The 14,794-nt window shown below is 48.7% G+C and overlaps 1 protein-coding gene across 6 annotated transcripts; it reads right to left on the minus strand.

The window, feature by feature from the left end:
• Positions 1–2,357: 2,357 nt before the first annotated feature.
• GABPB2 (GA binding protein transcription factor subunit beta 2) lies at positions 2,358–14,504 on the minus strand. Of its 6 annotated transcripts, none has more exons than XM_086768551.1 (10): positions 14,172–14,504; positions 13,101–13,163; positions 12,708–12,850; positions 11,492–11,659; positions 11,179–11,373; positions 10,752–10,902; positions 7,672–7,785; positions 6,046–6,231; positions 4,419–4,552; positions 2,358–3,568 (listed from the first exon to the last, which is right to left on the minus strand). In XM_086768551.1, the coding sequence occupies exons 3-10, from the start codon at positions 12,813–12,815 to the stop codon at positions 3,281–3,283; spliced, it is 1,344 nt and encodes a 447-aa protein (XP_086624677.1). In that variant the 5' UTR covers positions 12,816–12,850; positions 13,101–13,163; positions 14,172–14,504; the 3' UTR covers positions 2,358–3,280. The 6 variants fall into 6 exon arrangements, with proteins under 6 accessions (XP_086624677.1, XP_086624675.1, XP_086624678.1 ...); XM_086768549.1 differs by having other exon boundaries at positions 12,708–12,847; positions 14,172–14,503; XM_086768552.1 differs by lacking the exon at positions 14,172–14,504 and adding an exon at positions 13,840–14,125 and having other exon boundaries at positions 2,358–3,563; positions 12,708–12,847.
• Between the last annotated feature and the right edge of the window lie 290 nt (positions 14,505–14,794).

The raw sequence follows: 14,794 nt of genomic DNA on the forward strand, positions 1-14,794 counted from the left end.
CGTGCGGGTGCCCGCCTGGCTCTGTTCGGGGTGATGGGGGGGACGAGAGCGGGAGGGGCGTCCCCGCAGAGAGGGTGGGACACGAGACAGCGAGGGCGCTTGCTGACCCCGGGGGTAAAGGCAAGCCGCTGCCTGCGGGCGTGGTATTTTATTAAGAAACATAGTATTAAAAAAAATATATATATATATAACGTTGACATTTCCACATTTCCAAACCCTGACTCTCAGCAGCAAAGGGGACCCGAGCTCCCCGTTCCTCGTCACGGCGCCAACGGGGTCCGCGAGGACCCGCCGGTGCTGAGCGACAGTTTATTCTGCAACAAATACCCCAGCGTCGCGCCCGGCCCGGGGGAAAGCGCGATGGCGGCAAGGCTAAAGAAATAACGGGATTTGGTACCGGGGCCGGCGGGCAGGGGGTCGGGGTGAAGGGGAGCGCAGAGAGGGAAGGCCCGGGCTCTGTGACCCCTTCGCCGTCAGCCAGAGGAGCCAGTTGACGTTTCCTCCGCTCAGCCCCGCCGGACCGACACCACCCCTCTTCCGCCCGGGGATAACGGGAACCGGTTCGAGCTGGTCACTGGGAAATCCACCTCTCCTCAAACCCAAAGGGCTTTCTCCTCCGCCGCGGAGAAACGACTCATTTTACAAGACCGCAACTTCTCCATCGGCGTTCCCAGCACGCAGGCCGGGATTCTCCAGCCCACGCAAGCGCAGCCGCGACACCAAGCGTGGGCGAGAAAAGCCCTGACGTGGCAGAGCACAGCCCGGGCGCCGGTGGGAGGCTATTTACCCGCTCGCAACAGAAAACACTCGCTCTTGGCTGAAAAACCTCCAAATCCCTGCTGTGGAAGAGCGGCCGGGTTCAAATTCTTTCTAAATACAGGTGAAGACCAAATTCTCCTCGTTTTTGTTCAGCCCCCCTCCGCGTGTAAAATTAACGTGGGGTTCCCCCCGCGCAAGACGAAGCAGTAAGAACGCTGTCAGCTTTATTCGTTCCACGTCCCAGCTACCGTGAGCACCACAGAGGTTGGTTTTTTTTGGGTTTGTTTTTTTTTTTTCCCCCCTCCTCTTCTGAAGGGGAAGTTTGTTTCCCAGCTGAAGGGACTTTTTGGCAAAGCCACCCCTTTTCAGGGGAAGTGTGGAAACGACGGAGAATCGCGGCGCTGTCGGAGGCACAACACAGCATTTGTAGGTGCGACAGCTGCCCAGCTCGTCAAATTTACAAATAATAAGCACAAATTTCAGGCAAAACGCAAAAGCCAAAGTTGACGGTGTCCCTTCACACCCGTAAACATACCCGGGTGTCAGAAGGATCTCCCTGCATTTACTTTAATACTGGCTCGAAGCCCTCCGACGGGGATTTTTTAGTTCAAAAAGACCCAAATTGTAAACATTCCAGGGAACAAAAGAAAATAACAGCGCGTGCTCGAGGTTAGCGAGGACACACCGAAGTAAGTGACAGCCAGGAACCGAGTCCCTCCAAACATTCATTCATAAAAAATAATTATTAAAGCCTTCTTCAAAACATCTTTTGGAAAAAAAAAAAACTATTGTAAAAAGTGGTATTTATAAATATAGCTACACCGGTTATAAATAAATGCACTTAGATTGTCAAAAGCCAGCGAGTCTCCTGAAGCCGTCACGGTCGCAGAAACCGGGCTCCAACGCCCCCAGGGAAACACTGCGGAGACGGGATTTCGGCAGCCCCCACCATCCTCACAGGCCCACCCGCGGGGAACAGACCGGTTTTAGAGCGAAAAGCTCCATCAGAGCCCTGGCCGTAGGTTCCCGCCTCTCAGAACCCGCTAGTCCGTGTTACGTCTCCGACGCCACAATACCGGCTGATCTGCTGGCAAAGGAACGTTAAAGGCGGTCCCTGAAGCAAGGGAAAACCGCGTTACGTGGACACACTTGGAATAACTGGGAAAAATGCAACGCACGGACCCCGACATCGCATCACCGCCTCGAATACTGCCAACAGTTACAAAACTGGGACAAAAAATAACAAAAAACAAAACCCAAAGCAATAAACTACACAGCCCAAAGCGCTGCGGGTTGTTATCTCGCAAGAAGATATTCTCAGAGAGCAGGCCAGCTGCTAGGCCACGGAGCCGCCACCCGACGGCACAGCTTGCGTGACGGCATTTTTCTCAATTTCACTTGTTTCTGGCATTTTCCTAAACTTCCCCTGATCAACTTTCACCATCAAGCTCCAGGCGATTACTCGAGGTGCTTCCAATCAGCTCCCTGCTGTCTTGAAACCCCAAACCTGCCAGACTGAACGGATCTCTGCGCTAAACGGGCCTGCAAAGAGTGGAAAAAAAAAAAAAAAAAATCTGAACATTTCAGTAACAAGATCAGCTTGTTAAAAAGGTTTTAGTATCTTTAAAAATAAAACCTGTTCAGTAAAAGTAAGTGAGATACGAATCCCCGGAGACAACGCGATGCCCAAGCTGTCTTGCAGCAAGCGCTTTGCATACGAGATCAGTTAACACCGCCGCTCAGCGCAGAAGTGTCAACCTTTGCCTAAACAGCGTAAAATCGCGGAGGAATTTTTTGTGATCCCTTTGGGTCGTTGAGGGGTCCGACAAAGCGTCCCTGAAACAAAGAGGGTGGAGCGCGGCGTTCCCCAGTAGCGCGAAATGCTCCAGCTGACGGATGTTCAGCCCGGCCTTTGCTCTTGCATTGAAGATTGCCTCCATCGAAAAGATTCACGGTTTTGGAACAAAAAGAAGGCGTAATTCCCTTTCTGCCTGAAAGGGGAGATCCCCCTCAGACCTCCGAAGGTTTTTAAAGCAACATCCCAAGAGACTGCTTTTTCGGAAGGCGCAGACGCAGTCACTCGACTCCGCAGAAGGGAGCGAACGCCTCAGGTTATCGCAGAAAGTCTGGTTTTGGCGCTGTGATTTCCAGGCAGCTGAGAGCTCGTACCAGCTGCTTTGGCTACGAGGTATTTCTTTTCCGCTCCCCAACAATGCCGGTATTGACATCACCAAATAAGCCGTCGTGTCACTCGCTGGCTAAAATTTTGTTAAAAAAAAGCTTCCAAATCTCTCAAGGTCGAGCTCTAAAAGCAGCTTTTGGCAGCGCGCTGAAAGCAGAGTTACACTGCGAGCGGCTGGAGAAGCTTCTACCCCTGGCGACGGGGTGGCTTTGACAACCGCCCTCCGCTCTCACCACCGCTTGCCAACAGCAACTTATTTAATGAGGAGAAAAAAAAAAAAAAAAGTAAAAAAAAAAAAAAAGTTATTTTCCTTCGCAAAACCCACCCAATCACTGAGGATTAGGAGGTTACAGTTTCCACAGCGATATCGCTTGGCTGATCCGTTTCCAGCATGGACAGCACGGATTCCTTGATGTCTTCTGAGGTTACCAGGAGCGGGTCAACCCCGGCGACCTCTTCGAGCACCATCACCTCCTCTCCATTGGGCTGCTGCCTCACCATGGCTGCCAGCTTCAGCCGGTACTCCTCCGCCTCTTGCTCTTTCCTGATCAGCTGGCTGCGATATTCCTGAGCCTTCCGGTTTGCCTCTTGCAACCGCTGCTGTAGCGCTTCCCTTCCAACACTGTCCTACAGAAAAAGAAAAGTTGAGAGAGCCCAGAGTGGAGGCCCAGCCTGCGACATGAAGGAAACGGGACGCACAAGCACCCCAAAAGTTACAAGTTACAAAAGCCAAATGCTTGAAGGCAGCGCTAGAAAGGTGCTTGGGTGGAGGACCAGGACATGAGGAGGCACAAACTGGCTCGTAGGTGTCCCCGCAGCGTGCGGGGAGGCGGGCTGGGAAGCACCATGCCATCTCACCGTGATTCATTTCAGATCTGGAAGCAGGGCTAACCAAGATGCAAGAAAAATAAAGAGCTAGTAGCACTGAAAAGTTGAGAGGAGATCGAGAAAAATGCTCGTCCTCCCAACAGAGAGTGACGGGAGAGCCATTCCTGCTGCTTTACGGAGAGCTGCGACTTGGCTCACACCCAGCCCATGTGTTGTGCTTCTACAGGAAATCCTAAATAATCTCAGCGAGCAACCATCATTCATAGAATCACAGAAGGGTTTGGGTGGGAAGGGCCCGTTAAAGCCCACCCAGCCCAACCCCCCTGCCAGCAGCAGGGACATCTCCAACCGGATCAGGTTGCTCAGAGCCCCGGCCAACCTGGCCTGGGATGTTTCCAGGGATGGGGCATCCACCGCCTCTCTGGGCAACCTGGGACAGTGCTCCACCACCCTCAGCGTAAAGGATTTTTTTCCCTATGTCCAGTCTGAACCTGCCTCCTTCTATTTTAGAACCTCGGGCTCAGCCGAGCAGAGCACAGCTCGTTTCTATTCCAAGATGGCTCTGGCAGGCTGGAGCCCGACATCCTCAGCATAGTGGAGAAATGCGCAGGAGACATCAGCAATCAAAGTTACAAGCAGGAGTATCTACCTTTTCTTCCTTTGAGTCATCTACATCTTCTTCTGCTTTTTGCTTCTTGGCCAGCGGCTCTTCTTCCTCTTCTGCACCATCTCTGTCTTCAGTAACAGCCTCTTCTGCAACCTGACCAGCAGGTACAGTTAAAACTGAAAAATCGAAAGGTGACAAATTATACAGTGCGAGACACGCTTTCACACAGATGTTTCCTAAAAGACTTCTCAGAAGTCAGTGCATCAGTACAGCTCTGGAGAAAAAGAGACTTGTGGATCAGCAGTGCCGAAATCTTCCCGGAGAGGAGAGAAACCGGACCAAGATTCCCGTTTTATTTATTTATTTATTTATTTATTCGGGGCTCTGAAACGCCCGAGTATTTCACAACGGGGCTGACAGAATCTGAAGTCAAAGATTTGCATCTTAGAAAATGTGTGAGGTAAATCATTGATGCCTCAGTAACGCAGTTAATAGCCCCGGCAGGCCAAGCAAGAGGAACAGAAAGCTCGTCTCGAAAACCCCCAGTACAGACAGTCCCAGGGGCTAAGCTCTGGATCAGCTTTAAGCGTGTGCAAGAGCTGCAAATACTCCAGGGAACAAACAGGGTTTAAATCTGCAAACGTGGGCTTTCACTTTGGGAAGCCAGTAGCGAGAATTCGTCCAACCGAGGAGGAGAAACACGCCACGTGAGCTACTGAAGGTAGCGCCACCTAAACAGTTCTCCCTTTGTCTTACTCAGACTCAGAGCGGGTTACAAGCCAAGTATTACTCGCAGTAATTTGGCAAACGATTCTGAATAATTAACAGCTTTAGAAAATTGTTTTCACCCGTGAAGTTCGCCAACAGACAGGACTGATGTAACCCATCTCACACCGTAACACTGCGTGCGTGTCACAGGAGAGCTGCTCTGCTTCCTAATCCTCTTTTTCTGCACCAGCGTTAATCCAAATCATCGAGCATCCCTAGGACACGCTGAAAGAATTGTCAGTGGTAGGCAAGGCTGGCGAATTAAATCCCGTGAGGAAACAAAAAATCGACCGTAGGAGCGCTCTGGAGCTCTGCCTTGCTTTACTGAACACAACTTGCATTTCTCTTCTAAAACTGACAGACAATATTGCCCCAAGGAGTATAGCCGGAGTTATGGGAGGAAAAAGTGTATTTAAGCCGATATTAACGGCCCAATGATAAGGTTTATATGAACAACGGGGTGATTGCTAAAGGTAACAGGTCGCAGTTTCATCGGCCAAGTGATTTATTCCCAGACGGGGAAGTCTGCCACAAGATGAAGGAATCATCTTTGCTCGGCGCCCACGGAGACGACAGCTACCTTGGCACTGCTGCTCCCGCAACGCTCTGCTGAAGGTGTTTGGTTTTAATGCAAAGACCGAAATATTAAAGCGTAGCAGCGTGAATTAAGCTACAAACAAGTCGCTGGCAAGCTCTACCGCTGACGGGAAGTCACACAGACATTTTAACCCCTCCCACAGCCCAGCAGCCAGGCATCTGTTACGCCACGGCGCCAACAAGCCAGGTTACACCAGCCGCTGGCCTTGCAGTGCTCGACTCGCTTCACAGGCAGCAGTTATTTTTTTTTTTCATTTTTGAAGTGAATCCTCAGCACTGCCTTCCAAGTTCAGCTCCTCCTTACCTTGCTGTCCATCCTGCACAGTCAGGATGAAGGGCTGGCTGAGGCCGCTGGTGGGAACGGCCGTTTGCAGGCCGCTGAGGGGAACTCCGTTGGTTACAATGGCGATGACGTGCTGCCCGCCGTCGCCAACCGCTTGTTGTATGGCGGAGTTGAGAGAATTTGCTTCCACGGTTTCCTCTGTCTTACCTTGAGAAATAAAGTAAGAGCCAGAAAAAAAGGCAGTGTTTCCTTCTCTCTTCCTTGAATAGAAACTGAAGTCTAGTGGAATAGCTCAAGTACGCAGCGTGAGACTCCTGGGATGCCTGCTCATGAAAAACAATCTGGAAATACAGTAAGTTTTAGTAGGGGAAGGAAAATAAAATAATAGAATACTTAGAATTGGAAGAGACCTTTAAAGGTCATCTAGTCCAACCCCCAAAGTCCACTACACCTTGGCAAAACAAGTCTCCTAGAGTAAAACTGGCATTTTTTGTGTAAATCACGAAGTACTAGCACACAAGTGTATTAATTAAATGAAAAAATCTAGAGCTGGAGGCAGCTTCCGTGACCATTCCCCCAGCTCTAACAAAGACAAACCACACGTGAAAAACTCATCACGCCTCAGGAGCCCCATCCGCACAAGCACAGCCAAAGAAACCGTGAGGAAGCTGTTTGGTTTGGCCGGACGAGTGCAGAGCAGTTCAACTTCCTGGGATACTTTAGCGTGACTGAACGGCTCACGCAAATAATCAGGATTGCAAACCCTCGGCTGCATCCTGCTCCCAGCATAGGCTGCAAGGGCAGGAAACAGAGGGGAACTGACCTGCTACGCACGCTCTGCGTGCCAGAGGAAAACACCCCAGCGCCACGGGTCAAGGAATCAGTGGCGTGGCACCAGCAGCTGAAAGAAGTCAAATTGCTCGTCTCTAGATGCTAAGGAAAACACTTAGCTTTGGGGAAAATAAATGAATTCCAAGGTGAAAGGGTTATGTAAACTTTAATGTTATCAAATATCTAAATCTGAAGTTAATTAAAGGTCAAACATTACATTCTACAAACGTACCACAGAAGATCATTAAAAAAACCCAAAAACAAAAAACACCCAAACCTTTCCGTAAGAAAAAGTTACCAGATCCTCAAGAGATTCCAAACATTGGTTGACCACCAACATTTTACAGCAAACTGGGGACAGAAAGCGTTTCACACAATTTCCTTCTTAAACAAATACTTATCTACATTTATATATGAAAGTAAACGCATATTCTGGAGAATTGGTTTGGTTTTTTGGGGTTTTTTGGGGTTTTTTGTTTGGTTGGTTTTTGCTTTTTTCTTTTCTGTATAACTGTTAAAAGTACATCAAGAGCAACATACTGTGATGTCAGGGTCAGACATGCTGGTTAATAAAAATTAAGTTACTTCTACTGGCAACAGTTGCTGGTTTTTTAATTTAGTTGGAACTGGGATTAAATAAATAAATAAATAAATAAACAAAATTAAGGCACTGCTTCACAAATATTTATCGTCATCTCTTCCTTACTCTGAAAGAAGGCAAATTCACTTCCACCGCTTAAATGTCTGCCAGTTTCCTGGCAAAATACTCACTAGAACCACACAAGTTTCCACGGGCATCAGACCGGTGTCCCCTACCTGCATCTCCATTTGAGTCGGACAGCGGTGCCGATACTTCAGCGAGGGCTGCCAGCGTGGCAAGCACGGAGGTCGTCGAATTGGAAAACTCCACCGTGGAGACCTGCGAGTCACCTGCGTGGGAAAGACGAGAGCAAACTGAGGGAACGTCACGCCTGCATATCGAAACAGGGAATAAAGGGGTCAGGATGCAATGATTTCGCCATCTAGAGATCGAGACATCAGGTACGAAGTATCTTCTGGGATCCCGACTGTCAACGGAGAAAGGACGGCGGTACAGATCACTTTTCACGAGGTGCCTCTCCTAACTGTAAAAAGGGCTTTTACTTTACATACCCATTCCCAGTATTTTAGGATAATTTTAATTAAATTTAAAGCAAATATTTTATTCCGTTATTTCTGAATCGCGTAACAAAAAGAACAGCAAGCGTAAAGTGATCTGCTGCAGCTTTATTGTAAGAACTGCAGTAAGGCGGGCTGTCTGCCGGGCTACCTGGCGTGCCGAGCTCCGAGCTCCGACCGGGAGATGCGGATGGCTTTTCAAGATGCAGCCGCGCTGCCCGACGACACTCACAGACGCGCTGGAGTCTGACCGCCGTAACGGTGCACAGAGCGGTTGCTACGCGCATAATTACTTGGCTTCGCGTTGTGCTGCACCTTTCAAAATTACAAAACCTGAAGAAGATATTAAACTCGTTGGCTATTACGAGTAAATTACAGCACCCAAGTTCTTCCTGAGCCGGGAAAGTCTCCAAGTGCAGTTTTCAGCATTACTTCACAGAGCAAATGTTTTCGCACAAGCCAGTTAACGGAGCCTTTCGCTCAAACACAGAAACGCTTGATCTCAACGTACTGGGCATGCCGTACATATATCGCTTGATCTCAACGTACTGCGCGTGCAGGTCCTTTCTTCCTCCCCTCTCAGGTTCAGTAAGGGAAAGACCACAGCTACCGCAACGGGGTATTGATTTGAACAAGATAAACACGTCTTCTCGGTTCCAAAAAACAATGTTTCTTCCTCCAATTGACCATGGTAAGGCCTATTCAAAGGCAGACTTAAGAAGAATGGAACAGGAAATTAACTAAACGGGTGCAAACTCAGTGCATATAACCCACAATTCCTCTTAAAAAAAAAAAAAAGATCCTGTACCTCATTGCCAGTGTAGATAAATAAGATTATAAGCACACAAAGGGAAGTTCATCTAAAGTTCTCCTGCCTTAACCCTTGCAACCTATCTTCTCTCTGACTGGCTCCTGATTTTACAAAGGTTATCAAGGGACTCATTTTCAAAGAACAATACTTTCAAAAGGCCGTGGGCTGGGCACGTGAAAATACCACAGGCCTACTGACTGTTTTCAGCAGCTTGCAAGCAGATTTCTTCAGACCAGCTAAAGATACTTGTTCCCATTTAAAAACTTTTTCAATAACGGAAGACATAGCGAATTTAAGAGAGGTAAGAAAATCTTTTAGCCATAAGGGTTAAATAAGAGATCTTTGTTACAATGAAGGCACACAGTCACTGATGCCCTCTTGTGGGAAATGAGAAAAAAAAAAAACCATCTTCTGACCGGCCTAGAGCAGGAGACACCAGCTGTTTTCATGCTGACCAGCTACTACCGATGCCTGAAGCGTCATGGGGGAAAAACGCAGGGTATTTCAGTCCAGTCACACGTGGACGGTAAGCCACCGCCACGCTGTGGCACTGAAAAAGGCGATTACGTTGCAGGATGTGCGAGGAGAGGTGCGGTGAGAGAGGGGATTTACAAGGTCAGTGCCAAGAGCTGATCTGGAGCACTGCCCGCGGCCGCTCACCCACGCGCCGCAGATGGATTCGAGGGATTCGCAGCAACCAGCTTGCTTAGCCTGGCAAAACAAAGGCAGAGAGGGAACGGGGCCAAGTTCCACATCAAAGGCACAGAGACATGGAAGAAAAGAAGAATTATTTCAGCTATAGAAGTCTGCAGAGACAGTGACACTGACCATGGTGAGAGCGTCACCCAGGGTACAAAAATCCCCAGTTTCAGGCCGCTTTGAGTTCGCGGAACACCTTTGACTGAAGATGTCGTGCACCAGTCGCATCGCATCTTCCCCGCAGGTGGAAGAGGAACTCTTCGGGTCATTTTGCCCCTTCTAAATCAGAGTTTGCCAGCACCTCAAAGCTGCGAGTGGCCCTGAAAAGCTCTGAGAGCAGGTCTGGAGCGCTGCTGGGCAGCTGCTGCGGCCAGGCGCAGGCAGAGAGCTCTGGCTGGGACTGCGGAAAGTCAGTATCCGAGACTTTCAAAGCACTCTCTAGCTAATAAGCAAACATTCACGCACGTGAACAGGCCCACTAACCAAAGGATTACTCACATGCAGAAGTGTTTGCAGGATGAGGCCAAACACCTTCACCAAACTTACATTTAGTAGCCTCCTTGAGACTGAAAAGAAACATTGGTTTGGATTTCCCCAAATACAGAAAACTCACTTTAAGAGTTATTATGAGGACTGCAATTACACAGAGAGAATTCGCACTCAGTCTTCAGTTAAAAATGTTTTTCCTGCCAAAATAAGGCTCACAGAACAATGAGGAACCTAATTATTTCCATCAAACATGTGGGACAGAAGAAATAAGGAGTAAGGTACATACCCAACAGACCTGCTCATGCTGCTATGTCCTTACTCAACATTTATACACAGCAAAACACTCCTTCACCTCTTGTAGCCAGTAAAGAACAAAGCAAACCATTCCCCAACTGCTCTGCAGCGCTCAGGATTTGGCACGGGCAGTAATTCTCATTATTCCTCTGCCGCAGCCAGCCAAATCCGTTTTCTCAAGCTCTGCTGCTTGAGACCTGGAGCGGCCCCACAGCTGAGCTCAGCAGAGCTTTGCCACTCCCAGTGAAACCACCTTTATTTACATCAGCTAGAAATCTGCTTCCTTCTCTTCGACGGTAAAGATATTCCGGGGCAGGAAGCAGCAGCTGGGTGTGTTTGGCCACATTTCACCACTTTTCCTCTACTAAATAACCACCTGCCCTCTACTGGTAAGCAGGAACTTTTTTTTCAGGACTTTCCCACTCAAGGCCACTTAAAACCTTACCTGAGGTTGTTTTGGCGTTTGCTGAAGAGACCACACTAGTGAGACTGAGAACTTCCTCCGGCGTAAGAATAAACGGTGAGGTGAGAGTCACGGTGTTGGCGATGGGATTTGTTCTCTCCGGATGAGCGTTCACCTGGTTCTGCATCGCTTCCTAGGAAAGAGCAGGGTCAGGCGTACATTTGTCACGCTTTTTGTGGTAAGTGGTGGTATTTAGCATCCTTGAAACATTTCAGAGGCAGATTGTTTCTCTCTGCAGCACGTTAGGGACACCAATACAAAAGCTGTGACAAAACTGCCACCTCCACGTGGCAACTTACACTACGACCGCGCAAGATGCACGGCAATAAAACCCCATCACCCACTCAGTCCCTAGCGGACACGCACTGGTCGGTCCAGAAATAAACCGAGTCTTTCTTCTTCCTCCTACCTGTAGCATTACCAGAGTCTCCGGATTGTTCTTGTCCAACGCAATATCAAAAGCTGATTTCTCAAACTTGCTGAAAGCGTGGACATCAGCTCCGTATCTGATGAGCAGCTCGACAACGTCTCGGTGGTTGTGCTCGGTCGCCCAGTGCAAAGCCGTCATTTTCAGCATGTCCTTGGCATTTACATCCGCCCCGTTCTGAAAGAAACTAAGTGTTACTCGTCTGCACGCTGTCTCCTCTCAATGCCTTAACTCCACTTAACTCCAAGGCTGATTTAGACCAGCCTTAAAGTCAGACCTAACTTACTCAACTTACCCTAATGAGCAGTTCTACGATATGAGTGTGTCCATCAGCCGCAGCCATGTGCAGTGGCGTCCGGTCCACTTTCGTTCGGGCATCTCTGCTAACGCCAGCTCGAAGCAGCACTTCCGCCGTCGAATAGTGACCATACTGGGCGGCAAGGTGAAGAGGCGATGTCCCAAGCTGCACGTTAATTTGGAAGAGTTACTGCTGGTTCACAACAAAAGAGAACAGGCGCAGTAATCGCCACGTGTATGTCTGGCAGTAATTAAAATGACAAAGCTTCCAGAAGAAATTAATTTAACTTTTTTTTCTTCACTTGGAAATAAGGGGCTGCACATCCAATAATTTTCCCAACAAATGCTAAACTTTTTAGGGATCTTTACGTTATCTGATAACTTGAAGATCAAATATGCTTTTAATTTCTCCACAGTCCCATCCATTTATCACCAAGCCGCTTTTCCAAACCACAGCAGAACACCTCTGCCGTTCCTGCACCACGACAGACGATTTCACCACTGTTTAGAAACGGGCAGTATCACTGGGCTCTGCTCCCTCTCAATACCGTTAATTCCTTCATCTGGCAAAGTTATGAATGAACAGGCTGGTAAGTTAGGAAATGAAGACAGCTGGTGATGGAAAATGGCTAACGATGGCTCGTTCGTTATATTCTGGTTCCCTGTTTATCCAGCCGTTATTCTTCGGTTTCAATAAAGCTTTTTTTTGTTCCCCCCTTTCCAACCCAGGATGGGCTGGTTTGTTTTCTAGGTTTTGTCTTTTTAAAGAAACAAAAAAAAAAATCCCAAAGATGAGTGTCCTGACTGAGAGAGTTTAAACAATTAAAGGATTCTTAAAAGACCTTCCTGTTGCTGAGAGGTTTAGCAGCTCTTCCAATTTGACTTGACTCATCATCTATGCGCTTCTTAAAGCACTGCGCCCTGTACACACCGCTGTCCGGGACAGCACGGTACTTGTGATTGTGCTCTGGTGCTTTCGGCAGAGATCGATCTTTAGACAAACGTAAATTCATCTTTGCCTGAGGAAGGTCTGGGTTTTTGAAGTGCTTCACCTGGAATCTGTTCCGCCACTGAAGTCCAGAGATGCATTTTCTGCCAATCCACACTCTGGTTTTATTGCTCCAATTTCCTTTTGTATCCTTGAGGTTCAGCCTTAAGGAGCGCACGCGCAACCCTTTTCAGACAGAAACCCAACACCTGTTCCTGCAGCGTACCCAGTCCGTGGTGAAGGGAGCACCGCTTGCCATCAGCTTTCGCACTTCGTCATCTTCGCCTTTGCGAGCCGCTTCCAGCAACCTCTTCCCTAGGTCCACTAAGGACATCTTCACACATGGGAACACGTATTTGCGGAAAGCTGCTTTAAAAGCAAGAAATGGGAAACAAGCAGACAAAAAGCAGTGAGGCAGAGACATTTTAAAAGCGCTGCACAGCCCATCTGTCTGACCAGCGGCACAGTCTTCCCACACAGAACCAGGCGCAGCACGATCAATAAACAGCCATAAATGTTTATAAAATTTTTTCATTTCTGTGCCTTGAAACATCAAAGCTCAGCTTGCAACCAGGTAAGACATCACGACCCACCAGAGCTCCTGCAAAATCCTGCTTACCTCAACAGCGCCTTGCACGGACACGAAGATTTGCCCATGTGGATCCAGTTCCAAGCGCGGAACCTACAAAAGCGACAGGAAAGATGTTCACGCTCCTCGTACAACATCATTTTGATTTTTAAAGTGCTTTAACGACATGATTTAATCTCTCTGACCCCAACACTAGCAACTCAGCGTGGGAGAACTATCCCTGGCCTTGGTAACTCCAGCGACTTGTTCAAGGTCATAAAAGGAGCAGAACCCAAAAGCTGTGCTCAGTGTGCCGGACAACAGCGTCTCTATTTACTCCAAGCTACATAGCATAATTATGGCAATAGTGAACTATAGCATTTTTCTCAATGATAGGGTTACGCTAGTACGCCAGTCCTACCAAAGACTGACTTTGAAGTGTATCCCTCTACTCACTTACGACAGTCAGTAAGCGCCTACAAACGAACATCCATGCAAATGGGCAGCGTGCCACCCAGCCTAAAAGCGATTCCAACAGCACTGAGGCCCTCAACTGATTTTTTTTTTTTAATTTTCCTTCAATTTCCTTCAACTACAGTTCTATGAAACAGTCAGAAAGCTTGATTTCTAATTTCTCATTCTTTCAAGAGAAACATCCCGCCCTGTCCTCAGCGACCAGCAGAACCAGGTATCGGTAGCACAAGCCCTCTAAAGCGAAGCCAAACAGCAAAGTTCGCCCATAAACCTCAGCAGGATACGCTGCCCGCATCACTTCCCTCTACAAACGCACCTCGCTTTATACGACTATTCTGCACTTGTTGCTTTTTCCAAGTGGCCAGTTACTCCATGCAACACCTGAAGCCTGGAAGTCAAGAGCCCCGAGCCGTTCCTCAGAGCTTACCCCGCAGTCAGGACCTTTGACGCGTTTACGACGCACGTGTTTGACCACCACAACCCCTCTGCCCTTCAGGACTTTCCAGTTTGTTTTTTTGTTTGTTTTTTTTTCCCTTTCCCACTTCTCATGAGACAGAACATTTTTTTAAATGTGCCTTCTCGTCGCCCACGTTGAAAACACTCGCATGTTTTCCAGGCACAAGTAGTGGCAGCTAACTCTGCACTCACAAAGTCAAACCACCAGCTGATGCACTGGTGAGGCTGGAGTCTACCGCTCTGGGTGTGTTTGGAAAAGAGAGGAGAAGCTGGATCATTAACAAAAACCCATCAGTTTCCCTTCTCATATTAAACTGAACCTTTGTCACTTCTTAATTATTTGGAGGCCTTGCATTCCTGCTCTCTTCCTGGCTGGATTTAAGTCTGAGGCTCCTTCTCTTTGTTTTTTTTTTTTTAAGTTTTTTACAGTATTCACAGCTCGGATGACTCTGGACAAACTCCACCTGCCTTTCACTGCATTTCAAAAGCAAAAGCAAAGAGCCCGCGGCTCCAACCCCCGAGCCTCCCTCGGCACCGCCGGAGTGGGGCTGGCCCTGCAGATCTGCCCCAAGACAACCCCCCCAAAAAAAAAACCCCGAGCCCCACCGCCTCCTCGCTGGAGACAGGCCCCCTTTCCCTCCCCTAGCCCAGGACCCCCCGAGAGGGGCCCGTCTTCTCACCACCTCCACCCAGGGCAGGGGGGCCCCTTCCCATGCCAGGGCCCCTCCCTGCTCCCTCTCCATAGGGACACCCCGATGGGACCCCCAAATCACACCCCCCACCGCAGAGGGGACAGCCCGCTCCCAACCGGCCCC

The sequence above is a fragment of the Chlamydotis macqueenii genome, chromosome 28, assembly GCF_036417535.1.
Source record: "Chlamydotis macqueenii isolate bChlMac1 chromosome 28, bChlMac1.mat, whole genome shotgun sequence".
Taxonomy (NCBI): domain Eukaryota; kingdom Metazoa; phylum Chordata; class Aves; order Otidiformes; family Otididae; genus Chlamydotis; species Chlamydotis macqueenii.

Bases quoted from the DNA above. Each gene is read 5' to 3' on its own strand.
- GABPB2 (XM_086768551.1), bottom strand. From the start codon at position 12,815: ATGTCCTTAGTGGACCTAGGGAAGAGGTTGCTGGAAGCGGCTCGCAAA. The intron at 10,903-11,178 runs GTAGGAGGAAGA...GCTCTTTCCTAG, and splicing joins AGACTCTGGTAATGCTACAG to GAAGCGATGCAGAACCAGGT. The intron at 4,553-6,045 runs GTAAGGAGGAGC...TCGATTTTTCAG, and splicing joins TGTGCAGGATGGACAGCAAG to TTTTAACTGTACCTGCTGGT.